At 43.5% G+C, this 26,435-nt stretch overlaps 1 protein-coding gene across 3 annotated transcripts in view; it reads right to left on the reverse strand.

The window, feature by feature from the left end:
• Positions 1-26,435, reverse strand: part of ARHGAP24 (Rho GTPase activating protein 24) — a 1,758,332-nt gene that overhangs the window by 33,513 nt on the left and 1,698,384 nt on the right. For all 3 annotated transcript variants that reach the window (XM_078676289.1, XM_078676291.1, XM_078676290.1), the window contains one exon: positions 25,329-25,450. In XM_078676289.1, coding sequence (XP_078532415.1) covers positions 25,329-25,450 — 122 coding nt within the window. The remainder of the gene's footprint in view (positions 1-25,328; positions 25,451-26,435) is intronic.

Raw genomic sequence — 26,435 nt, forward strand, 5'->3', positions numbered from 1 at the left:
GTGAAAAAAACATATATAAAAGAATAGAGATTCTCAAATACAACTTAACTCAATCAAGCACAAAAAAACAGAGTTGTGACAGTGTTCTCCTAAGACCAAGAGGTACTGAATAAGCTGTAAAGGGCAACCGACAATGTATTCTAACATTCCTCGGTAACTACCAATCAGGGCCAGGGAATGGTCAGATTCCACTCTGCCAACGAGAAGAATGGATTAAAATCTCTGGAACTGCTCTCTACCTTATCAGAGTCGGCATCAAGGATTGGTTATAAACTAGAAATATCTCCCATGTGTCATTGATTCTAGTCACACTTAGAGTGATGCACAGAGGCTGGAATCACTGTGCAAAAACATTCCTTTATATTATTCATTCGCTTATATCTGCACAATATATCACACATTGAAGTGAAACTCAATATAACATTGATGTACATCAATGTTTGACAGACAAACAAATCGACAAAAATGAACAAAACAGTCAATGAACATTAAATTACGGCTATGGTCAATCTTGATGTGATAGTATCTTGTATTTAAGAGAGTAGATATCCTTTAATATTAGCACAATTCTCAAAGTATATATGTGCTAACGCAGTTCGATCTTCACCGAGTGGTCTTCCTCAGGGCACTCCCTATTTTCACAGTGAGACACCAACAATATCATTTTAAAAAACGCTCATGCTCTAAATCTTGCCTTTGTGTCATATTGCTGTATAAATGAATGTCAGTCCGATGCATCCACTGATATTTGCAAAAAATGATTGATACTGCTTGCTATAGATGAGTTAGCAGTTGTCCTCGTCTAACGCTCGTCTTCCAATTATACCAGTCACAGTTGTATTCTGTGGTTAACAGGGCAGGGAGTTCTGCCAGCCTTTTGTATTATATTAAATGTGACTTGCATCAATGAAAACTGGGGGGACATTTCTTATTTATTTTCGTTGTTTGATCCCTACCTCATTATCCATAACAGGATCAGAACCAGTTCTATTTATGATCATCAAAGATTGGAGCAAATTCTGATAGGATCCTCACAGTCCAGCATTTTAATGACTATATGTGGAGCACCTTAGGGATCTCCGCTGTCTTCACTGATATCAAGGGCATAGAGGTTCCCTTTTACCCTGAATTTTGAACAGCTCCAACTTCGATCCCAAGTGTATGGACACGGTAGACACTGCTGACTCCATTAAGTAAAGAAAGTGATAAGGGACAAAAGGGAGACCTGAGGGATATGGGGGCTAAAATAGGGAGACATTCTAAAGAATGGGTCTAAGTTGGGGTCCAGTGCATCATAACTTAGTATATTGAAGATTATCTTTACAGTGATGTCTTTATTTCCTGACAAAGATTATATAAAAAAGAAACATGAAGAACTTGAGAGTCCTTTTTATCCAATTCAATGTGGTGTGGAAGAGCACCAACTCCCTATTAAATCTTCTCAGGGAGTCCATGCTACTTATCCAGTTCAAGTGCTGCATGGATCTAATCATGGCCGTAATCCCCATTACATAGACTTCTGCAACACCACACTCCTAGGACTCCCACAGAAACAGATCATGAAAATAAATACAAAACATACAGAGTGAGGTCACCAATCTGTGCTTCAATATGAAGAAACAGGACTATGTCTCTGCCAGCGGAAACACTTTGCACTGGTTTGTGGTGGAGTTGAGGATTGAACACATGTGTACCAACCCAATATTAAATTGTTCATCAAGTCATTCCACCCTACTCATACAACTGGCCAGTTAGAAAGAACAACTACTGAAAACTGCTTAAGCACAAGGCACACAGCTCTAAAAAGCATTGCTTATCTATTAAGGGGCAAACCAAGCATTGTGAAATTCAGAAAAGAGCAGCCATACTTGTCTGACTTGTCTGACAAGCTTTTAATCATGAAAGCTTTTCAGGTGAAGCGCCCGTCTCATAACTGAGGAGCCAAGCTCCTGAAACCACCAGAGTGGTAGAGTAACCATTGCACCTGAGTACCGACCTGGCTCAGTATAATCTAGTAGTATCACCTCCATCACTTCACTGGGAAAAGCCACAGGCTCCATCATGGGAACATACTAATCCTTGCTGATACTCAACCTCCTTAAAATCTAACAGAGGAACCACAGAATAGCTATGAAGCAAACAGACAAAGGTTTAACATTTTACATAGACTCTTGCTAATAAATCGTAAATACAGTAATAGGTTTCACTTTGGTGATTTGCACAAAGCTTGGTTTCATATCTGTCAGTTTGAAATTGAATTGACATTGAATGTAATGAGCAGAAAGAAAAGTGAAACTCTCTGAAAAGCATGATCAATAATAGCTAATTATCTTCAATTTATTATTGTGAGGCATTTCCCATGGGAACAATAGTGGGATTAAAACAGTGCATTTCAGAGTACAATGTGTGTAGGTGCCCATTTTAAGTACTCCTTGTGGACTCTGGTATTCCTGAAAGGCCCAAAGACCTTTATTCGACAGCCTATTGTCATAGGGATAGGTGGTGACTACTAAATGCTTGTGCAGTGATAAGTGTAAATCCTTTAATTTGAATGAGGTTGTAGCACAATGCAAATGAGGGAACACCTTTGCCTCTGAACCTGACATCATTACAGATCTAGGCACACAAAGAACAAGCCCCTAGAGTTGTATGCAAACTTCGCCCAATTCAGGAAGTGATGCAAAGTTAGAACACTGACAGAGGACTTTTATGAGATAAGGCACTAAGTGTCAAAAAGATCCCAAAGGGCCTTGGCCTGGGGGAGGTCCACCGTCAAAATAATGCTATTGGTTTCACTTCCGGAATGCTAATACAACAGGTGCTGCAGCGTTATCATATCTCCAGTGGCACAAAGGACTCCAGTAGAGAGTCAATAAGGACCCAATAAGCAAGCGAGCATGGTTTGACTTTAACCAGCCTCTAAGGACTTTCAGGATACTCCTTAAGTATATGGTGCCATCTTAAACTAAAAAGTATGGGGACACAGCTTGCTCTGTGTATAGTTGTTGAGCCATTTGCAGTGCATGTGTTAGTGCACATGCTGCAGTCAGTGCAGATCGTATGCCCTGATCGAGTGCAACCTGTGAGCAGACACAACAACACAAACTATGGCTGTGCACACCTGTGGTAATATGGTCTATGGCTGAAAGTCACAATATTGACTACAGAAACACTGTGCTAAAAAAAAGAACAAAATATGGATAGCCAAAATATAGAGAAGATAGGGTTCGTTTTTTTTAACATTTTCTTTTCGATTTGCGGTTCCACCATGAATCCCAACGAAATTTATTTTAAAAATACTTTTTTTGGGCCCTGGGGGTCAGGGTGTTTCTACCCTGCCCCTTTTCTTTTTTAATTTTTTTGCTCATGACTCGGTCAACCGAGTCACAAGATAGCTGCCAACACTTCCTGGTTTGAAATGTGGTCAGCCAATCAGATCTCAGGCATGAGATTGGGAGGGTTCGCTGATCCACTGTAACCACAGTTGTATATCTGAGAAATCTTCAAATTTCTCAGAAACTACTGAACAGATTTACACCATATAACAAAAAGAGTGCTCTCTGGACTAAGAGCTCCCTTTCGGCCAAATTTGGTGTAATTCCGTTCAGCATGTCGGGCTGTAGCTGCGTCAACAATTTCCTATGGAAATTAACATGGAGAAAAAGCGTTCTGGGACCCCCCTTTTTTTCTCAGCCCCATGTTCGTCAGATCAAATGGTGCCAAAGTTATTGGCAAATCAAAAAACGCTTTTCCTACGGAAACTAGGTCCTAAACATAACTACCTATATACCTATATATATATATATCTCCATCCATTTATCTATCTATCCGTCTATTGTCAAGATACATATATGTAGAGAGAAGGAATGCAAACCTATACTTACCTACAAAGACTTACCTTGTTTATACTTTGGTACTGATATTCTGATCGATATTAAGGGAGAATACCTGGCCACCTACTGAATGAATCTGAATGCCCTAGATCTTATTGAAGCAGCACATGAAAACACAATTGTGCAGTTTAAGAGGAAGTCCTTCAATTACATCTTTTGAATAAAATCCACTTTATATTCACCAAAGGAGAGGTATGCATGCTCTCTCACCTGTAAACCGGAATAGCTAATATGCTGTAAAACATTACCCTGTTTTCCATACCTGTTTGCCAGAAGAAATACTTTGTGGTCACGTGGAAATGCTCTCTCACACATGTGTAAAGCAGCTTCTGCTGTTGCAGTAGGGCAGTAGAGAAAACTCAGTAATGCACATGTATCTCGATTCCTCTGTCTCAATAATCGCATTCTGGGGCAATACTATTTATGTCACAAAATAAAATGCGATTTTTCGCCTATCTACCCAAACCACAGGTCTTAATGATGATATTCCCTGGGGAGAGATTCACAATCAATATCCACTTACACCTCACAGAATCCTGACTCGCCTCTATACATCCTGATGAGGCTATCTGTTACATCAGTCACTATCAATCATATATGTCATGATTGTGTGCCTTCTGTGATTCATCATGACATGAATAGGCCCTGCATGCTTTGTTTCGCGAGGTGAGGCTGTCAAGACAGACCTCCAGATCCACGAATAATAATTACTTTATCAAACCAATACACCATTCCAATATGGCCCCGGCTTGTCCATACCATTTCAATGGGTGATTCTGCCACTTAAAATGGCCACTATAATCTTGAGACATCTAAGATGGTGCCCGTCGAGTTCCATCTACCGAGCACCACACGATCTAGTGGCTTCTCTTGCTCGGCACCACTAGTATCCCGTACTGTGGGATCAGTAGCACTCGAGCCGAGCTGAGGAACGGGTAGGTTGTACGCATCCCGCGACGATCACTAACCGTGAGTACAGTGCTGAGGCTTTGCCTCTCTCACCAACCCCCCCCTTTTTCCGATTTGAGAGCATTTGGACCCTGTCCATTTTTCTCGCCTTTCTTCTGTTTTAGGCGAGAGGACGCATTAGCGCAACTCCGTATCGGCTCATTGAAGCCTCCGATTCCGCATCAAGCCATAAGCTATTTTTAAACTGCCACTGATACCGGCTATCACGTTATGGTATAGCATACAGCGACACCTTCCCTACTTCTAATTTATTGGGAACTGCTATATGGTGCATATTTAAGGTTACCTGAGCTCTATTTATGATAATGAACATCACCGGTGTTCCCACGTAGGCCACACGTGTCACCTTATGTATATAATATGTATAACTGGTATCTCGATCATCACTGGTTCACCGAACCACATACAGGATGTATGTATTTGATAAGTCCTAACACTAATAGCCTGACACTTTCACTCTCTCCAGGCTATCGATTCCAAAATCTATTTTTATGAACAACTACCGTCACCAGCACACTGCGGTACAGTACCTGGCCACATGACCAGATTTACTTAGGCACTACATGAGCATGCACACCCATGAACATAGTTACTATCTTGTAAGATTTAAATTCTACTTATGCTTTAATTCTCCCTATGTTTTTCTCTACCCCCCCATTTCTCTTCCCCCTCTAGGTCGGTACATTCAATCGCTTTAAGGTACACAATATCCTTTTTGGGGATGGGACAGCCAGGCACCAAGTATCACTGGTGCACACAACTGTCCAATTAGAAGTAGTTTTTATGGTTCTTTCACGGTCCTGCTGAATTGCCTTGATCTTTTTAGACTTTGCAGTAAGAAACATGTTGACCTGCACGAATACCTAGAGCTAATGTGGTCCCTTACAACCCCTGTAGCCCACACTTATTTTTAATATAACCTAGGGTACTGTATAACTAATAAAAGTTCCATTAGGTATCCTCAGAGTTAGTTTTAAAAGACGTTTCATCACTCTACTCACACACTACACCATCACCACAACACCTACACTTCACACACGGCAGCTCAAAAGACCTCTGGCAAAGAGCCCCGTTGGACATTGAAGCCCCGGCCCAACAAGGTGCTGTCCAATGATAAAGCATGACACCTCTCAGGGTGTGTGAGGGCTCTTGCTCCTGAAGGATCAGATCCCAAGGACTCGATCCACTCAGAACTTCACCGACCAGCTACCACTGGGAACTGCACACCTTTCTGTTTTTCAGTCTTAGCCAGGGGTGTGTTATTAGCCCTCTGTCCCTCCTTTTGTTTTTGAAAACATATACTACCACCTGTTTCTCAGGTAAAGTGCTCTAAACCCTTGGACCAAGTTCTCACTCGATAAAACTGACGAAAAACCTGTGGGCTCCATGTAGCTTGGACCATACAGATCCAGCCCAGAGGCTTTTCGTCACCGCTGACAAGTTCAGCTGATGCTCATATGCAGAAAGGGAGGGTTGCTGGTAGTGATGCCCTTTAGGTACCACATCCCCACCACATGAAGGATTTCGCTGTAATTCGATGGGAGGTTTTTAGCAAGCCTTTTCGAGGAATGGGAAACTTTGTCAATTAGTACAGTAATGCTAAACATCTGGTCTACACATGCAGTCTCTGCCCATTCGCCAGTGTAAGAAGTTCTTTTCACAATTGAAGATAAAAGCAGATCCAAAGATTGTTGGTATGAAAAGAAGATTTATTTTCTTACACAGCCACTTCCATTATTAATCTTTGATTGTCTCGAGAATTAACAAATAAAGTCACAAACTCAAAGATGATCTTTTAAAAGGTTGGACATAGTTGTCCCAGAGCCACTGTAATGTGTGACACCTGTAATGCCCAGCACAAGTCAGCATTCTAGTGCTGAGCCTGTAACTACACTGAACACCCACCCACCACTGATGTCACAGGCCATGTGACACAGTACCAATAAAAGAGGCCGAGCGCACGTGCTCTGGGCCAGTTGCACCTAGCAAGCAGTGTGTCCTGCGTCCCAGTCATTTCCAGCATGAGGGCCTTAGGCCCGACCCTACAATGGCGACGAGGGCGGAGCTGTGCCCAGCGTGCCACAGCTCAATAAAACATTTCGAAGGAAAAGGGGAAGAGAGAGCTGCCTGCTGCAAAGGCACACCCCCTGAGAAGGAAGCCGGCCGCCGAGAGGCCCACGAGGCGTGTGTCGAGCCCCGGGCCGAGAGAAGAAGGAGGAGGTGACCGGGAGCTCACCCCGCACCTCTGCAACCTGCCGTAGCCCGCCCTGCCGAGGCGGTGCCCCGAGAAAGACGAAGAAGCCATCGCGGTGCCCACCCGCATGAGAACAGGCCCGTCGGCCGAAGGTGAGCCCGAGTACAAACAGCACCCAAGCATAAGCCCCGCAGCGTGTGCCAAGCTGCCGGGAAGCTGCCGGGCATACATTCACCGAAAGCGGAGCCCACCCGCTGTAAACACTGACTTTGCCCCAACGGTACGAGCGGCGCCAGCTATGCGCATTTAATTAAGCAAGGCTCGCAGAGCCCACCCGCGGCCTGCCTGTAGCGACGCGGCGTCTGCCGCAACTGCCCCGTAGCGAAGCAAGGCTCGCGGAACCCACCCGCGGCCTACCTGCAGAGTCCCCCGCCGCGCGTGTGAAGTGCGGCGGCGGGGTGAGAAATTCTGATCATAGAGCGCCCGCAGCGTGAAGGGAGCTGCCGGGCGCCGAGACTATGCAAGCGGTGCCCACCCGCGCTGAAGAGGACTGCCGAGAGACAGCAGGAGCTCACCCTGCTGCGTCCTGCCTGGAGATGAGGCGTGAAGTGCCTAACGACGAAGAGGCGGCAGCGGGACCCACCCGCGATCAAAGTGCCCCACGAATATAGCCTGGAAGCTGCACCCGACCAGCGCGACTGAAATTGAATGAGGAACCAGCCCCAGCAGCCCTCACAGAACTAAGGAGGCGGGCTGCCGGTGATCGCCAAAGTGCAAGGGGCAGCGTGAGCGAAGCTGCTTGATGGAGGGAATCTCTGCAGTCCCAGAAATGTACTTGCAACTAAGCGCCCCAAGTACAAGTGTCCCAAGCGGAGCCCACCCGCGTTCACCACGAGGCCCCCCTCCACCAACACGCAAACACTGAGCACTGTATGTGCCTTGAGCTCCTGCACCTCCAGGAGTAAGATAACAGAGACTGACTGAACACGGAGGAAAGAGCTCCCCTGCAGAGAGGGAAGTGACTCACCAAAACCCGAAGGAACCCTCCGACCTGTAACCCCACAACACGCAGCAGCAACACAGTCCAGCACCGGCAGAAATCAGAGAGAACCAGAGAAAAGGGAAAGTCTGCCGGTACCTGCAACAGAGATCCCTGCCATCTAGTGGCCAAACTGGAAAATCGCACTCACCCATTGAAGGAACTCTAACAGCACTAGAGTACAGAGGAGACTGCCAAACACACAGCCCAGCCAAGAGTGCACAGCCCCCACACGCAATGCCGCCACCCAGTGGCCAGCGAGCAACACTGCACCCAGCAGCGCGAAGGAGCTACCCTATGGCAGCAACTTACATGCCATAAGAGCGACACGAGCCAACAAGCAACCGGGTGCCAGGAGGAAAACAAGGCAGCACAGAGCAAGCTGCTGCAGCCCAAACCTACTGACAAAGTAAACTGACCACTGCAGCCCTGCAGTATAGCCCCAAGCGCACCAAACGAAAGCAGACGCCCAACAGAGGAGAACAAGCTGGGGAGCGCTCAAAAGGACAAAGCAAAGTGCAAAGCCAGTGCTACCAGACACGCCAGTGGCACTGCACCGCCACAGGATACACACAGCAAAGCCAGACTGGCGCAGGAACGCCACCAAATCATCACACAGCCCGAGGAGATAAAAGGGTGACGACCCCGAGAACGCGCCAGAGACCCCAGAAGCGCGTCAGGAGTGCAGCAACTCCACGCAGGACATTCTAGAGGAAAAGTAACCAGCTCCCTCCAGGCAAGGAAAGGAGAAAGCGACCAAGCTCACCAGACTAACTGAATAAGACTACATCACAACTGAGAACACAGCCAAGCATGAAGGCAAATGCACAGCAACACTGACTACAGTCGTACCGAGACACTACCCAGAGGCAAACGGCGACAGCGCGGGAGCGCGCCAGAAACGCAAAGAGCACCTCTGCCAACAGGAGTGCGAAAAAACTCCTCAGAAGACACTCCAAAGCATGGCGCAAGTGCGCCCAGAGAAAGTCCACAAGAATCGCAACCAACACCAAACAGAAGAAGCAAGACCAGAAGAACATCAACGGAGTGGTGACGCAACCCTCCAGAAGCATCTACGCCACGCCAGAAGAGAAGACAGCGATGCCTGGTGGCCACAGGCCGTCGCTGCAGCAGAATGGCGAAAGTAAGAACACCCCACACGAACCAACGATGGTTCTAGAACCCAGCACCAGGAAGTGCGAAAGCGCATGACGCAAATGCGCAGCAGTGCGGACAGCACTAGCCCAAAGCAGCAAGTCACAAGGGAACACCCGAAGAGCGCACCCAGTTGCGCACCAAAGCAATTGAACTGTGATGAAAAGAAAATGGTTGTGCAGACAACCCGCAGCATTGAAGATACATCACAGAAGCAACCTGACCACTCAGCTTGGTCACAAAGCACGAAGTCGACCAGCCAGATGGTCGCACCAAGAAGCCTACCTGCCGGACCTTGGCAGAAGGGACCAGCACGAGGTCCAAGAAGCTCAGCACTACAAATCCTACCTGCCAGACCTCGGCAGAAAGGACCAGCACGAGGTCCAAGAAGCTCAGCACTACAAATCCTACCTGCCAGACCTCGGCAGAAGGGACCAGCACGAGGTCCAAGAAACTCAGCACCACAAATCCTACCTGCCAGACCTCGGCAGAAGGGACCAGCACGACGTCCAAGAAGTTCAGACAATGCACGGTCCGACGACCTAGACCCACGAACTTCAACCACACAAATTAACGAAAGCAACAGGAAGAAGATGTGAAGGTCGCGACGCTAACCCTGGGAAGCGAGTAACAAGAAGATAGTGTCCTAGGACTAGGACAAGATCAGGAAGACACGTGCAGAGTGCGCGCGCTGCATGGGGAAGCCTGGCCAGAGAAGATGAAGAAAAGGGGAACAGGGTACGTTGCGAAAAGAGGAGAAGAGAAGAAGAAAGATCGGAGCGGCACACTGCCACCGAAGAAAGGAAGGAAAGAGAAGTCAGAGTGACACCCAGTCACTGCAAGGAGAATGAAGAGAGAACAGAGTGGCCACTGCCACTAAGAGGAAAAGAAGGAAGACGCAATCAGAGTGGCACGACTGTCAAGCTAAGAAGAATGAAGAAAGAACAGAGTGGCCACCGCCACTAAGAAAAGAAGAAAGGTGACAGGCACTGGAACACCGGAGTGCAATGGAGAACAAGCCTGGTAAGAGCACCGGCAGAGCAGACCAAAGACAACCACCCACGAGTCATCCATCCACATGGCGAACGCAGAAGGGAGCAAGATAGACTGTTGAAGACATCTACCTCTGGGGTTGGCGGAAGATCGAATGGCGAGAGTGCTCACACATCCAGCTGATGAACTGACCACTCCACACCGACCCGTGGCAACCCAAGAAGAGGCCTCAAGGAACTCTGGTGGCAGCAAGTCCCAAACGGGAGACAGATCTACAGAAGCACGTCTGCAGGACTCAAGAGGATGAAAGCCTCGAGAGCAATGAAGAGTCGACAACCCAACCTTCAGGTGGAACTAGGACACGACGGTGAGGTTCGTGGAGCGCCCTGCTCACGGCCCGAAGGCTATGGTAGAGCAACGCGACCAAAAACACCAGTCCAGTGGAAACCTGGCAAAGAGGTCCTCCCGGACATCTTGTGGCAGAAGAAAACCGGCGAGAGGGGCATCCTAGTGAGAGGGATGTTCGCACCTACTCTATTCACCTGCTAAGAAACACACTGAAGCCTGCCTGGAAACAACACGCAACCAGCTTGGAGAAAAGAAGCCGGAAGGCAAACAACAACCACGTCATCCATCTCTCTTGAATCATTCGTCACCAAGAGAGCAAAGCAAAAGGCAGGGCTGAGAACAGCCGACAGAGAAAGAATGAACCCGCCGAACAACTAAGAACCGTGCCACCAAGAACTGCTAATTCAAAACGCAAGAACTATACTGCCTGCGGCTTGCAAGCAGCCAAAGAGACTCTTTTTGAAAGCGCAAGTCCAATGTTATTTTCTGTGTTTTCTTTCCCCCACAGGTGTTTGGACTTTTCATGTTTGGTTTACTTTTTAACCAATTTGGGGAGGGATGTAATGCCCAGCACAAGTCAGCATTCTAGTGCTGAGCCTGTAACTACACTGAACACCCACCCACCACTGATGTCACAGGCCATGTGACACAGTACCAATAAAAGAGGCCGAGCGCACGTGCTCTGGGCCAGTTGCACCTAGCAAGCAGTGTGTCCTGCGTCCCAGTCATTTCCAGCATGAGGGCCTTAGGCCCGACCCTACAACACCTTCCGCCAGTCCTGGTAAAGAAGGAAATCTATCATAGATTTAAAGGAGTGCATCTGTGAGTTTTTTTAAGGTACAAAATGCTTCGCTGAGTAGTAATTCGAAACTGATGTAGTTAACACTGTAAACGGTTAAAGCTGCCAACATTGAAAGAGCTGCTGGCTAAGGCCAGGACTTGGATATATGCATGATTGAGGCTCACTGTTTTTAAAGTTTATAAAGAGGTCCAGTCCGTTTTAACACTATTACTCATGCATGTCATTTAGGCGTCACAATGAACACAGTAGCAGCTCCTTCTCATGGACGTCAGTTGGGGCTCCACTTCTCTCAATTTTTTTTATTACACTCACAGTGAATAATGTTCCATTATTCACTAAGAGTGTAATAAAAATGGAGTACAATTAGGTGGAATTTGGCCTTCCCGAGCAGGTGAGGTAAGTAAAAAAAAATGCTTTTAAATGTATGTTATGTGCATGCTGGGTGAGTGTGTTTTAACGTGAGACAAGTTGAAGCAAATCGCCTTTGAAAGGCCCTTACCCCAGCCTACCACTAGAGTAAAACTGTGCATTGTGATAGGCAAACTACCTTCAAGAGATATGTGAATACTCCCAAACATACCTCTGTGAGTATTCACCTGCTTCTAAGAGGTAACCCACACTTATATTCTTCAAATCCTCCACATAACCAAAATTCAATTTTTTTTTAAATCTTTCAACTTCGCCAATTCTTTAACACAAGTCGCAAAATTTGGCAAATCCTGATTCAATTATGATTTGACATTTATGATGGGAAATAACTTTTAGCACACCTAAATGTAAAGAGGAGAAAAGTGTTCAGTGGGGACAGGGAGCAAAAGCGGCATGGGACAAAGAAGGTAGTTAGGGTACAGAGGGGCAGGGAGCAAAAGCGGCAAGGGACAGAGAAGGTAGTGAGGGTACCGAGGGGCAGGGAGCAGAGGAGGCAAGAGGCAGAGGAGGCAGTCTGTGAGCAAAAGGGCAGGACGCAGACACAGATGTCAGTGCTCAGAGGGGGAAAGGAGCAGAGGGGCAATGTAAGCAAAGAGAGCAGTGTATGTGCAGTGTGCGAACAAAGTGGTCATGGAGCCCAGCTGGCAATGTGTGAGCTGAGATGGTAGAAATTGAGTATTCAGAAGGGGCAGGGAGCAAAGAGTCACTAAGTAGTGCAGAGAACAGAGTGTCAATGTTTGATCATGAGGGGCATGGAGCAGAGAGGACAATTTTTTAGCAGAGGGGACAAGGATCAGGGGCAGGGTGGGAGAAGATGGAGAGAAAGCAGTTGAGGCACCGAGCGAAAAGGGCATTCTGTGAGCAGAAGGTGCAGGGAGCATAGAGCGGGCAGTGTTTGCAGAAGGGGCAGAAGGACAGATTTGGCAATTAAATTAGTGGTGATGTTAAGTCTTAAAATGGGTCAAATTGCATACATTTCACAAGTCAATAAGCCTACTGGACTCCAGTCTGAATGAATTACTGAATATTGACACAAATAATATTGAGATACATTGATATCGAGGACATAATATTGAGGGACAAAATATCGAATGATAATTGCATAGGGAAATATAGATTTACTATTCCTAATTCCACATATACGTACCTTGAAGGCATATGTACGGTGTAGGAATATATATGTGGATTTAGGTACAGAAAATTTAGGATTACTTACACAGATATTTTGTCGGTCCAATAATCAGAGTAAGCGCCCTCCAGTGCCACCTTCGATTCTTCCCAATTTATGTTCAATATTGCGTCACTTGACCCAGAATCACTACTAATTTTGTGAAAGTGCCTCCCATGGGAATTACTAAGAATGCTAGGTTTGCAACTAGTTAAATGCATTGAGCTATGTTTGAAAGGCAAAATGCAACTTGGTAACTTGTTATCGAACCACATTTTGCTTTTGCGATTCGGTATTAGGAAGAGGCGTGTTAACACGTCCCTTCCTAATACCGAATAGCACTGGTGTGTATGAATGCTTTGCAACCAGAATGCGGTCGCGAAACATTCATCATTTACTGACGTAGAGGAGGCGGTAACCCATTCACAAATGGGAAGGAGTTCCCAAGAGACCACTTACCCTTTCTGAATGTGGGTGAAAGAGCAGGCAGAGGTCCCAAGAACCACTAACTACTCTTAAAAAAATGAAAAGAAAACTTTTCATTTCAATTTTTGTAATGCAGCCAATTTTCCTTTAAGGAAAACGGGCTGCATTACAAAAACAAATATTGCTTTATTTAACAGGCAATCGCAGACATGGTGGTCTGTTAACCCCAGCATGCCACCATCCCAGTGATTGTAGCCATTTCCAATGGGCCACAAATTGCCTCCTGCCTCATCAATATTGATAAGGCAGGTACATTTCTGACCCATTGGGAATTGCAAATGGTGCCTGAAACATTGTTGTACATAGTTGTATGCAATGTCCTAATTGCAAATCACAAAAAAATTACATCTGGCTCTATGTTCCTTTCTTATAAATGGTCAACACATGTGATATAGGACAAAACACAAAATAATATCTCCGCGTTAAAAAGTGCAGCTGTTTCTTTTTTCCCAAAGAGAGTATCATGATGCTGATCAATGGCTTAATTTTGAGGTAAGTGCAGGCCGCGAAGGTCACGGCACACATGCACACTCATCTTTCTTTTAATTTAAAGCACATGGTTTTGCGTCTTGTGCCACCAGTAATGTGAGGGCGCAGAATTTTTCTTTAAAGGCCCGCTGCAGGGTATTCTTGTAGGTCTGAACATAATGAGGTTGTGATGGTCATTATAACTGTCCCAATTCCAAGCCCCCGGGCAGGCCTCGCAGACATGCTGTGATCTTTTGATCTTTAATTTCCCAGTGGTCTTCGCTCTTTCACATGAGCTGCATTTAAATGTTTTGAGCTCCCAGTACAAACAAAGTCTGCAAAGAATTTGAATTCATCACTAGGCTATGCACAGTTTTCCTTGCTGGCTGTAAAAAGGCTTTCAGCAACACTAATGAAAAACAGGGTTTCATATGCATCATGAGAAGGGATTAGGGTTATGCAGAGTTGCAAATGGCAGCACTGATATGCTGTTTGTGAATTTGCTATGCCCGTTGTGCAATCCAGGCATATTTTCATTATGTCTGTGTTCAATCAATGCCTAACTGTGAATGCCCTATAGTTAATAACAACAAGATGCATGGCAACTTTGGATTTTTTATGTGTGTGTGTGTGTGTGTGTGTGTATATATATATATATATATATATATATATATATATATGTATATATATATATATATGTATTTTTGAACTCCGCAAACGCCACTTCCAGATCCACCCAGGACCGGCGAGGCAGGCAACGTAGGAGACGGACCACTGAATTCACAGGTTCTTACTTTATTGCAGTGTCAGCTGGTAAAACAGGAGGGCAATACGCGTTTCGGGCTTCAAGAGCCCTTGTTCACATGCAACGAACTAGTACAACATTTTTTGTTTTTATAATGCTTAGTGAGTAGCATAAGCTCCACCCTTCGAATAGTCACATGCCTATAGACATAGAAAACATCTTGTGTGTCTTGTAACAATTATCAGTGCAAATACGCAAAATAAGTTATACACATTTATACATACGTTTGTTAAATATATTTTTTAACATAACAGTCGTAATTTCATGAATTAAAATTTATAAAGTGTCTCTTAATGCGAATTATATATATATATTATCATTGAAAAAAAACAGAGGTTGAAGGGACGTTATAGTTAGGTGACAATGTCAGTTAAAACATACTGTTTTAAATGAACAAAACCACTGGAATTCACCAGTTACAGTTATGTCAAGTAACTATAAGTCATACCCTAAAGTACCTATGACTCGCACTCCCGCCATGCATGGTGTTGTCATCAATGATATAATTTCAGATGCTACAGTCATGTTATCAGTGATGTCATAGAACCTGTCACCTGTCATAAGTGATGTAATATGTATGGTAATTAGCACTGCATACCCCTTAATTTCATCTTGGATATAGTTTTATCATTATAATGACAACCCCCAAACAACCACAGAGCAGCGCTTGGTTAGGGTAAGCATCCCCTACCCTCTTCGTCAGTTGGTGAGGCCCTAAAAAATACTCTTTCCCCCACTAAGTGTTTGTAAATTTAAAAAATTTGCTTATTTTCTCATGGTGTTCACTGACAATAATGTCTGCATTTATCATAAAGTCGCATACCGCTGGGCGGCAAGTACACTTGCTGCCTTGCTGCACTGTTTTGCACGTAAGGGAGAGAGTAGGACAACGCTATATCTACTAAGATGTGGCGCTGTTATATGGTTTGTTCTGCTCTCTCCCTGCACTGGCAAATTTAAGGCAGACATCCACTATAGTACAAGAGTGTCTGTGTTGTCTTAAGCATAGATTTTGTGCTAGCTGGAGTCCGTTCCACTATATAAGTTAAGATTTAAGGGTTTCCAACTTTGTATGTCTGCTTTACAATGCAGCAAACATGCAAAGAGGGGAAAACATTTCTCCTTGGTGTGCCTTTTCAGATAGAGTTTGCGTCAAAACCCGTAGTTGGTCGCATATGAACATCCATGCAACACCCCTGAAATGCGTTGGATAGAAAATCGCACTTGAACACCCTACATTGGGTTTGTGTTCGAAAAGTAACACAAAGCCTATGCAAAGCGTTTGTAAATCTGTGCCTCAGACCGGGTCCCCAAGCTCCACCACCCACCTAGGCCAAGACTTTGCAAAACCATGCCAGGACACTGGTTGGGGTATCCCTAATTAGGATAAAATGCATTTGGAATAAGGCAGGTGGGATATTCCTTACATTTGTGATGGAGTATCCAACCGCCGAACACTTAATCAGGCCCACAGGTATAGGAAGCTCCAAACAACAATATCACACTATAATACCTTATAATGAAGGATAATTTAGCATAGTCAAAAGCACACTAAACACGACAGGCAGGACAGCTGCCACTTCTTGGCAGATATCCCATATCTGCCAAACTATAAGTAAGATTCCGAATCCTCAATCACAGGAGACAAGAATGTAATCTCAGATGGGGTTAGTTGAAGAGCCAGATATAGAGATGACACGTGGAAAGAAAAGGAAATTGGATATCAACATCTGTAATTTGAGGAGGCAGAAGAACAGGAGATGGAAATTGTGAAACTGAAGGAGGAGTTAAACAGTGGAAACCTACCTCTGTTAAAAAAACAGGAAACAAATCTACTTTTAAAGCATACATTCCTTGATCAATTTAAATCTCAATAATATTCATCTTGAATGTTGGTAGCCTTATAGCTAATGCTTCCACATAAGTTCTGTCTAACAGTGTTTCGTGAACCTGCTACTGTCAAGGTTAAAAATAGTGGTTGAGACATTAGAAGGGAGAGCACACCACACCAATACAGGACATGGCACTGAGAGGCTCGGGAAGTGGGACATTGAATGAATTGCTTGTTACTGACATCGTCTGTGATTACAGTTAAGAATTCAGATCCTGAGACGGCCAACTGAGCCCTTCATCATTTCATTGTCAGTAAATTCAACACCAACAACATACATTGGATTACAGCACACCTATTTTTGCTCTGCTTAAAAGCAGCAGAGTGTACAAAAGAAGCTTTAAGAATCAAGCCATTAGAAGCATATCAGGCCATTTAATGCCCACTCCCCTTACAGGCATCAGGTCCTTGCTATGGTACACACAGGGAACCCCTAGGTGCGATCCACGTATCAAATCTAGCTGTGCGCAATACAAACATTTAGGCCCTGGTGTGTGACCAATGAAAAATATATATGACAGTTGTCTGTGAGGAGATAAAGCAGGCGTCGGAAATAAGACACAAGCAAGGTAGTTTGATAGGAATGGACCGGAAGTGGTCTAGCACAAGGATTTGAAAACTCAATGTAGTCAAGATTAATATATGCTGTTGTTGGAGTGATCTTCCGAGAGTGGCGAGGCTCCTTTGGGTTGAAAAAGCCATCACTAAAAAAGAGCTTAAGCACCAATCATAACTTGGACTCATGCTCTGACTATGTTGGTACCCGTAATTGTAGGTCTTCCCAAACAACAGAAAGGAAAAAAAACAATGAACTTTGACTGTGGCTCTAAGCCTCTTTTATTTTCTCTTGACATGCTACAGCAGCCACAAAAATAACAGTATGATCCACCAGTTCAATTAGCCAAACCAAGCCAACATTAGGCCCATGATTAAATCTCCATTCACATTTGATCTTCATTGCTTATCTGCAGCGGTCAGTTTGTAAAACATTAAGTGCTGGGGTTCTTGTCAGGAGGCAACTTGCACCAGCCCATTTATTCTGTTAGTGCCGCCTAAAACAAAACCAACTACCAACAATGAAAGTGAGGTGAGGGTGTGGCATAGTGGCCAGAGCTGCCGATTTCAGAGCTAGGGAACCAGGTTTCAGTCTCGGCGTCAGCTCAATATCCAGTGATTCTGGGCAAATCACTTAATCTCCCTGTAAATAAATGTGTCCTTAACTGGTGCTCATGGAAAAGTCGATGTTGATGATTAAGTGCCGGTGCTGAGCACCGGAAACCACCGCCTCAAACTAAGCATTGCTTATCTGACTCTATTCATGAACATTGCAGCAGCAACTTCATGCTATGATATCTCTACCTACACAAATGGCCATGCTCTATATTCATGTTCTAAATATTATGATCTGACTGGTAGTAGGATCAGTGGGTCACTGTCCCATCCTGTGTTGCACACCCTAGTTCCTCTCCTGAAGAAAGAGGTTCCAAACTTTGTTTTGAAGTTTCAAATATGCTTTTATTCAGCAGTATTTCATTCTTTTCTTTTTTAGTAGCTCATTTATTTCGTTTTTTGCAGCATTTTTGCGAGTGTTCACTGCATATTTAATATGTCAGCACTGTCCTTTTATAAACATCCAATGCATTTCGAGGCATATCCGCCTCTTCATCAGGGAAAAGGATACTGAAATGGAATAAAACATAAATCGTGATGAACGTTGGGCTGGGTTTGTGGAGTGTAAGTGATGTTTGGGGTTTAAACGTGAAGGAAAGGAGGGAAGGTTGTGTTTGGAAACGTGTTGTTTTACAGTGGCACCTTAAAAAATGTCCCGCAACCTGTGTAACGTGGTCAGAGATTATCGTCACCATGCTTACGTGTAGCGCTGTTCTATGTGCTCGTACAATCTGTGGATTACAAAGTAGCGGTAAGGGTAATACTACAGTTCTCTTGGGAGAAAGTTCTCAAAACGTTAGTGCGCCGGAAGGCTGCCGGGGTCTCTAAGGACTGACCTGTTAATGGGTGCTGGTTTCGCTGAAACGGTTCCAAGCTGCCGCTGTGTTCCGAGCGGGAGTGTTAGTATCGGTTTGGTGATCGGCTCATGTGATGTTAGTTGCGATCACGTGGTCATAGAAATTGAAGAAAGCCTATAAGTGTCCGTGTTCGAGCATGTGTTAGTGGAGTGTCCTATAATTCACTATTATATTTAAAATCGGTGGGCCAACCAAAGTAATTATCAGAGAAGTTACATTATAAAGATATAACGAGCAAAGATAAAAATAATATAAACTGAAAACGGTAACAAATGACAGTGAAAAACAACTGTGTGGGGGTCGACATGAGAATACACAGGTGTCCCATTGTTGCTCCATTCATGAGATCACATTGTTCCTAATCATAAATAGCAAGAGAGTTCAATTCTTTCATTGAGCCCAGATGGCTTCTGGGTCGATAGTCTTTGAATCCATACATTCTCACGTTGCAGGAGATATTTGGTATTGTCTCTATCTTCAACTTTCACGATGGTTTCCAATACAATAAATTTCAATTGGGAAATGTTGTGGGAGTGTTCCTGAAAATGAGTAGCCACAGTGGATTTACTGTTCTTTAGCCGTATGTTTGATTTGTGCTCAGTTAGCCTTGTCTTGATTTTTCTCTCTGTTTTCCCGATATAGAGTTTACCACACGGGCATTTTAAAGCGTAGATAAGGTTGCTCGAATCACATGTAGCGTTCACTTGTAATTTTATTGTGTTGCCTCTCATGGGGTGGCTAATTACATTTCCCTTCATGACGTTGTTGCAGTTCCCGCAGTTCATGCAAGGTTTGGTGCCCTTGTACTTTGTAGTTAGTGTGTGTCTGTATTGAACTAGTTCACCAATGTTCAGTGCCCTTGTAAACGCAAACAAGGGAGGTTCCTTAAATATCTGGTTGAAATCTGGTTCCAGATTGAGTAGTGGCCAATGTTGATGTATTATACTTTTGAACTTGGAACTGGCTGTAGAATATTTTGAAACCGCCACTATGCGGGCTTGTACTTTTTCCTTTCTGGGTTCTAGGAGTTTAGATCTTTCTATTGTAAGAATCTTGTTGGTGGATTCCTTAATAATTTCCTGGGGATAGCCTCTTTGGTGGAATTTCTGAGCTACTTCAGTGATTCTCAACATAGATTTGTGGGGATCTGATGTTATTCTTTTGGCTCGCGCCATTTGGGAAAATGGGAGATGTTTTCTGAGGTTGGGTTCATGGAAGCTCGAAAAGTGAAGCATGTTGTTCCTGTCTGTGGGCTTCGTAAATAGGTCAGTTTCGAATCCTTGAGGGTTGACTGTGACTTTGACGTCCAAAAAATTAACACTTGTGTCAGATATTTCCCAAGTTAATTGGATCCTTTCATCAATCGAGTTAAATTGGGTTAACAAGTTTGTTAGTGTCTCTTTACTGTTTTTCCATACGATAAAGATATCGTCAATGTATCTGGTTAACAGTTTCAGGTTATCCGTCCATTCCTTTTTTGTGAAGATGTGGGTTTCTTCGAATTGTTGCATGAAGAGGTTGGCATAGACGGGCGCTGCCGAGTTGCCCATAGCCATGCCCACCAGTTGTAGATACCAGGTATCTTGGTATTTAAAATAACTATGATAGAGAGTGAACAGCATAAGTTCCATGAGAAATGTTTGGAATCCACTGTCTATGGAGGAGTCTAACAAAGCTTTCTCAATCGCTTCGATGCCCAAGGAGTGGAAAGTTTGGAACCTCTTTCTTCAGGAGAGGAACTAGGGTGTGCAACACAGGATGGGACAGTGACCCACTGATCCTACTACCAGTCAGTTTATAGTTTACGCCGTGGGATACGCGACGATACTGTGACTGCACCCAAAAACACGTCTTACATATCCCATAAAAATTCGCTGTGCGTCGAGTCAATACTTTTGTTATACAGCTCGTGTCCACAACCGACAGCACGCCATAAAGATCAACATGAACACTTATGAGGACATCGCCAAAAGCACGGAGGCCAGAGCCTCAACATTTGAATTCAAACCAGATGAAGCGGACCGCATTTATGCACTGATCAGGGAAGAGAATGCGCAGGAAACCACTATCCGCTCCAAAGAACAACATATCAGACAACTGATATATCTAAGCAAGAGACGTATAAATCAACAATTGCATGCCACCACATTGGTCAAATACCATCGGAACCAACGCATACCTAGGGGCCTACGGATTGCCCTCAAGCCATCCCTGTTTAAGAACTCCAAAAAATTCCAGGATAAGTGGTACGAAATCCTAAATAAATGTTCCTTGGACCTCATCCTTTTAATTATCGAGGAATTATCCGGAATATTGGAAGAACTAACCGTTGAGATTACACAAACGTCTACAGAATTATCTAAAATGCTATCAGAGGAAGAGTTGAATACCATCTTAGAAGATATAAAAACACAAATGGATAAACACACTAATGAAATAAACGAACGCAAAATCCGAAAGTATAAGAGGGATACCCTAGACTATCGACTGGGGGAAGTATATACATGGGCAGATATATACGCCCAAAAAAGAAGGAACAGACCATATAACTCGCAGACAGATACATCCTCTTCGGGTAGTGACAACTCACAACGATCTAGACGAGCTCAACCCACAAGAACCTATCTAGAGACTGATCAAGCACAGCAACCAACCACGAGTCAACCTGTAGAACCAAATTATTTTTTAGAGCAGGGCCAGTCACAAAGAGGCGACCCAGGAGAGGACAGAGCAAAGGACAGAGAGAAAGAAAAAGACAAAGAGAGGGAGAAAGAACCTCCTATCACGAGGAGTACAGCGGCAACGATCAAGGACAAGAAATCTACGAAAAAATAAATCCAGATCAATTAGTCATTAACATTAGTAAATACAAATTAACCCAACACGAAGAAAGACTCCTACAAAAAGGCACTTCATTTGTACCCACCACCAACACTGATAACCTAGAACTGGAAGTAAGTTTTTTTTAAACTTATGCGGAAGTTACGACTACGCCATTTTTTTGAGAATGTGGTGCCCAAACCACCCAAAGATGAACCAGATCAACTATTAGGACTACGACCTCACAGTACATTCCAACCACCCATAAGCCATAAAACACTGGATCTCTTTGAAAATAGAGTCAAGCAAGATCTTACTAAGATCAGACATGGAAAGAAACATCACAAAAACATCACACAAAAAGACACAGACACGTTAAAAAGGATCTCATCAAATGAACAAATCAAATGCATAAAAGCTGACAAAGGGGGAGCCCTAGTCATCATGGACCAAAGTATGTATAACCTAAAAGTTATGGAACATATTACTGATACAAACACCTATATGAGATTGGACAACAATCCAACCATGGAATTCACTAAACTATTGACAACCCTTTTAGAAAAGGCATACGATCAAGGTATTATCAATGAACGCACAAAAAAATTCTTGACTAAATCAAATGCGAAGAGTCCCACTCTGAGAATGGTGCCAAAAATACACAAAAACCTAATGGACCCTCCCATGAGACCAATAGTCTCCACATGTGGAAGCATCCACGAACCCGTGGGACAACTAATAGATAAATATCTACAACCCGCAGTACAATCGATGAGGACTTATACGAGGGACACTACTGATTTTATCTCCAAACTACACAGCATTGAAATCAATCCGGAAGAGAAATTAATTCTATGTACAGCAGACGTACGCTCCTTGTATACGTCCATACCCCACTCCTTGGGCATCGAAGCGATTGAGAAAGCTTTGTTAGACTCCTCCATAGACAGTGGATTCCAAACATTTCTCATGGAACTTATGCTGTTCACTCTCTATCATAGTTATTTTAAATACCAAGATACCTGGTATCTACAACTGGTGGGCATGGCTATGGGCAACTCGGCAGCGCCCGTCTATGCCAACCTCTTCATGCAACAATTCGAAGAAACCCACATCTTCACAAAAAAGGAATGGACGGATAACCTGAAACTGTTAACCAGATACATTGACGATATCTTTATCGTATGGAAAAACAGTAAAGAGACACTAACAAACTTGTTAACCCAATTTAACTCGATTGATGAAAGGATCCAATTAACTTGGGAAATATCTGACACAAGTGTTAATTTTTTGGACGTCAAAGTCACAGTCAACCCTCAAGGATTCGAAACTGACCTATTTACGAAGCCCACTGACAGGAACAACATGCTTCACTTTTCGAGCTTCCATGAACCCAACCTCAGAAAACATCTCCCATTTTTCCAAATGGCGCGAGCCAAAAGAATAACATCAGATCCCCACAAATTTATGTTGAGAATCACTGAAGTAGCTCAGAAATTCCACCAAAGAGGCTATCCCCAGGAAATTATTAAGGAATCCACCAACAAGATTCTTACAATAGAAAGATCTAAACTCCTAGAACCCAGAAAGGAAAAAGTACAAGCCCGCATAGTGGCGGTTTCAAAATATTCTACAGCCAGTTCCAAGTTAAAAAGTATAATACATCAACATTGGCCACTACTCAATCTGGAACCAGATTTCAACCAGATATTTAAGGAACCTCCCTTGTTTGCGTTTACAAGGGCACTGAACATTGGTGAACTAGTTCAATACAGACACACACTAACTACAAAGTACACGGGCACCAAACCTTGCATGAACTGCGGGAACTGCAACAACGTCATGAAGGGAAATGTAATTAGCCACCCCATGAGAGGCAACACAATAAAATTACAAGTGAACGCTACATGTGATTCGAGCAACCTTATCTACGCTTTAAAATGCCCGTGTGGTAAACTCTATATCGGGAAAACAGAGAGAAAAATCAAGACAAGGCTAACTGAGCGCAAATCAAACATACGGCTAAAGAACAGTAAATCCACTGTGGCTACTCATTTTCAGGAACACTCCCACAACATTTCCCAATTGAAATGTATTGTATTGGAAACCATCGTGAAAGTTGAAGGTAGAGACAATACCAAATATCTCCTGCAACGTGAGAATGTATGGATTCAAAGACTATCGACCCAGAAGCCATCTGGGCTCAATGAAAGAATTGAACTCTCTTGCTATTTATGATTAGGAACAATGTGATCTCATGAATGGAGCAACAATGGGACACCTGTGTATTCTCATGTCGACCCCCACACAGTTGTTTTTCACTGTCATTTGTTACCGTTTTCAGTTTATATTATTTTTATCTTTGCTCGTTATATCTTTATAATGTAACTTCTCTGATAATTACTTTGGTTGGCCCACCGATTTTAAATTTAAATATAATTTTAAATTTAAATATAATAGTGAATTATAGGACACTCCACTAACACATGCTCGAACACGGACACTTATAGGCTTTCTTCAATTTCTATGACCACGTGATCGCAACTAACATCACATGAGCCGATCACCAAACCGATACTAACACTCCCGCTCGGAACACCGCGGCAGCTTGGAACCGTTTCAGCGAAACCAGCACCCATTAACAGGTCAGTCCTTAGAGACCCCGGCAGCCTTCCGGCGCACTAACGTTTTGAGAACTTTCTCCCAAGAGAACTGTAGTATTACCCTTACCGCTACTTTGTAATCCACAGATTGTACGAGCACATAGAACAGCGCTACACGTAAGCATGGTGACGATAATCTCTGACCACGTTACACAGGTTGCGGGACATTTTTTAAGGTGCCACTGTAAAACAACACGTTTCCAAACACAACCTTCCCTCCTTTCCTTCACCTTTAAACCCCAAACATCACTTACACTCCACAAACCCAGCCCAACATTCATCACGATTTATGTTTTATTCCATTTCAGTATCCTTTTCCCTGATGAAGAGGCGGATATGCCTCGAAATGCATTGGATGTTTATAAAAGGACAGTGCTGACATATTAAATATGCAGTGAACACTCGCAAAAATGCTGCAAAAAACGAAATAAATGAGCTACTAAAAAAGAAAAGAATGAAATACTGCTGAATAAAAGCATATTTGAAACTTCAAAACAAAGTTTGGAACCTCTTTCTTCAGGAGAGGAACTAGGGTGTGCAACACAGGATGGGACAGTGACCCACTGATCCTACTACCAGTCAGTTTATAGTTTACGCCGTGGGATACGCGACGATACTGTGACTGCACCCAAAAACACGTCTTACATATCCCATAAAAATTCGCTGTGCGTCGAGTCAATACTTCTAAATATTATGATGGCACCAAAGACCAGTGATCGAAAAGTTCTAAAAAGTGAGGAAATAAAACTTCTCTAATGGTCTTATTTATTTTTTATTATTCAAGAAAAACGACATGCCTTTCCTTCTAAAACTTACTTAAAGGAATTGTGTTTTCATTTATCATAACACCAAAATTGATTTCTACAAAGACTATATATTCATTTACAATTATATTTCGATATTAAAACATTTCAGGTTGACATGGGCAACTTTATAGCATTTCTACTGAATACTGTTATAATATTATTTAAAAAACATCAACTCCATTCTATGATGATCTCAAACCTGCTATTCTAAGCAGGTTTGAGATATTTAGCACTGTCTCCAAATAAAGCTCCATTTCATTGAGGCTAATGGGCCTTAAACACCTAAAAAGAACTGTGAGTTCATGGAAATTAGTCAGTGGGTCTCAAGAGGTCTGGCATTGATGCCTTTTGTAGAGGGCACAATTTACCTACCCTCCATGATGGTGAGAGGATCTTCCACTTTCGGCCGCAGAATATTGGGACCAAACACCGTTGCCAAATTCTGAACGCTCATTTTATTCACACCAGAATAAGACTGGACTTCATCTAGGAACCTGAATTAAAATGAAAATAATATGCAGTTGGTTAGAAAAAAACGAGCGTTTTGGGTAAAAACACACAAAGGATTTCATTAACAGACATAGGATATTTAAGGTGGTGTCCCAATTGTATGAAATATTTTGTTATTGATATCCTACTTTTCAGCACTTGCATGACAGTGACATATTTTTATATCAGCCTAGTGCTAAGGAAAGAACAATGCATGGACATATCACATCACTGATGAGTTCTGTGACAGCTGAGATGTACAAGGCTGTAGGTCAACTGCCTTCCTAAGGCCTTGGAACTCCCAGATATTTTGATAAACACATTGAATCATTTTATTCCCTGTAATATAAGGGACTACTCCACTTTCTCATATAACATTTTTAGTTTCTCCTCCCTCTTTGTCCTTTTCTTTTTAAAATGCTTTTGTATCTCCTTTTTCTGAATTGTTTTGTTAAGTAAATAGTGAGTTTACTCCCTCCACCCCTCGCCTTCTAACCTCACATGGTTTCTCCTCTCTCCTGCCATGTTTTTCAAATAGGTTTATATGTCCTTCTATGGTGTGGCGATGCCATCCTCCCCATGACTGCTTCCGAAGGACTTCTTTAACACTCCTGGTTCACTGCCCTCCATTATTTGTCCTTCACCTACTCTATTCTCCTGAGAGTTTGTGAGGGGAGCTGGTGTGTTGGGAGGTAACAAACTCTTTCTACTCTGGAGTTGGCTGGAATTTGCTTCTTCTCCCTGTTTCCAGCAAAGTGAGAGCTCATGCGAGTGACCACAAAACATACTCTCTCTACTGCTATAAAAGTCATGGAGTTTATAATATCATTATTCAAATGATTACAAAAGAGATGGGTTGTATGATGTTACAACGAATTCCGTTGCAACGCGTGCCTTTACCACGCATGCGTTACAACGGAATTCCTTTCCCACGCATCTCCTTTACCACGAAAATGCCTTTAACACGCACATTTTTACAACGTTTTTCGT

Source organism: Lissotriton helveticus, chromosome 2_1 (genome assembly GCF_964261635.1).
Source record: "Lissotriton helveticus chromosome 2_1, aLisHel1.1, whole genome shotgun sequence".
In the NCBI taxonomy this organism is placed as follows: Eukaryota; Metazoa; Chordata; class Amphibia; order Caudata; family Salamandridae; genus Lissotriton; species Lissotriton helveticus.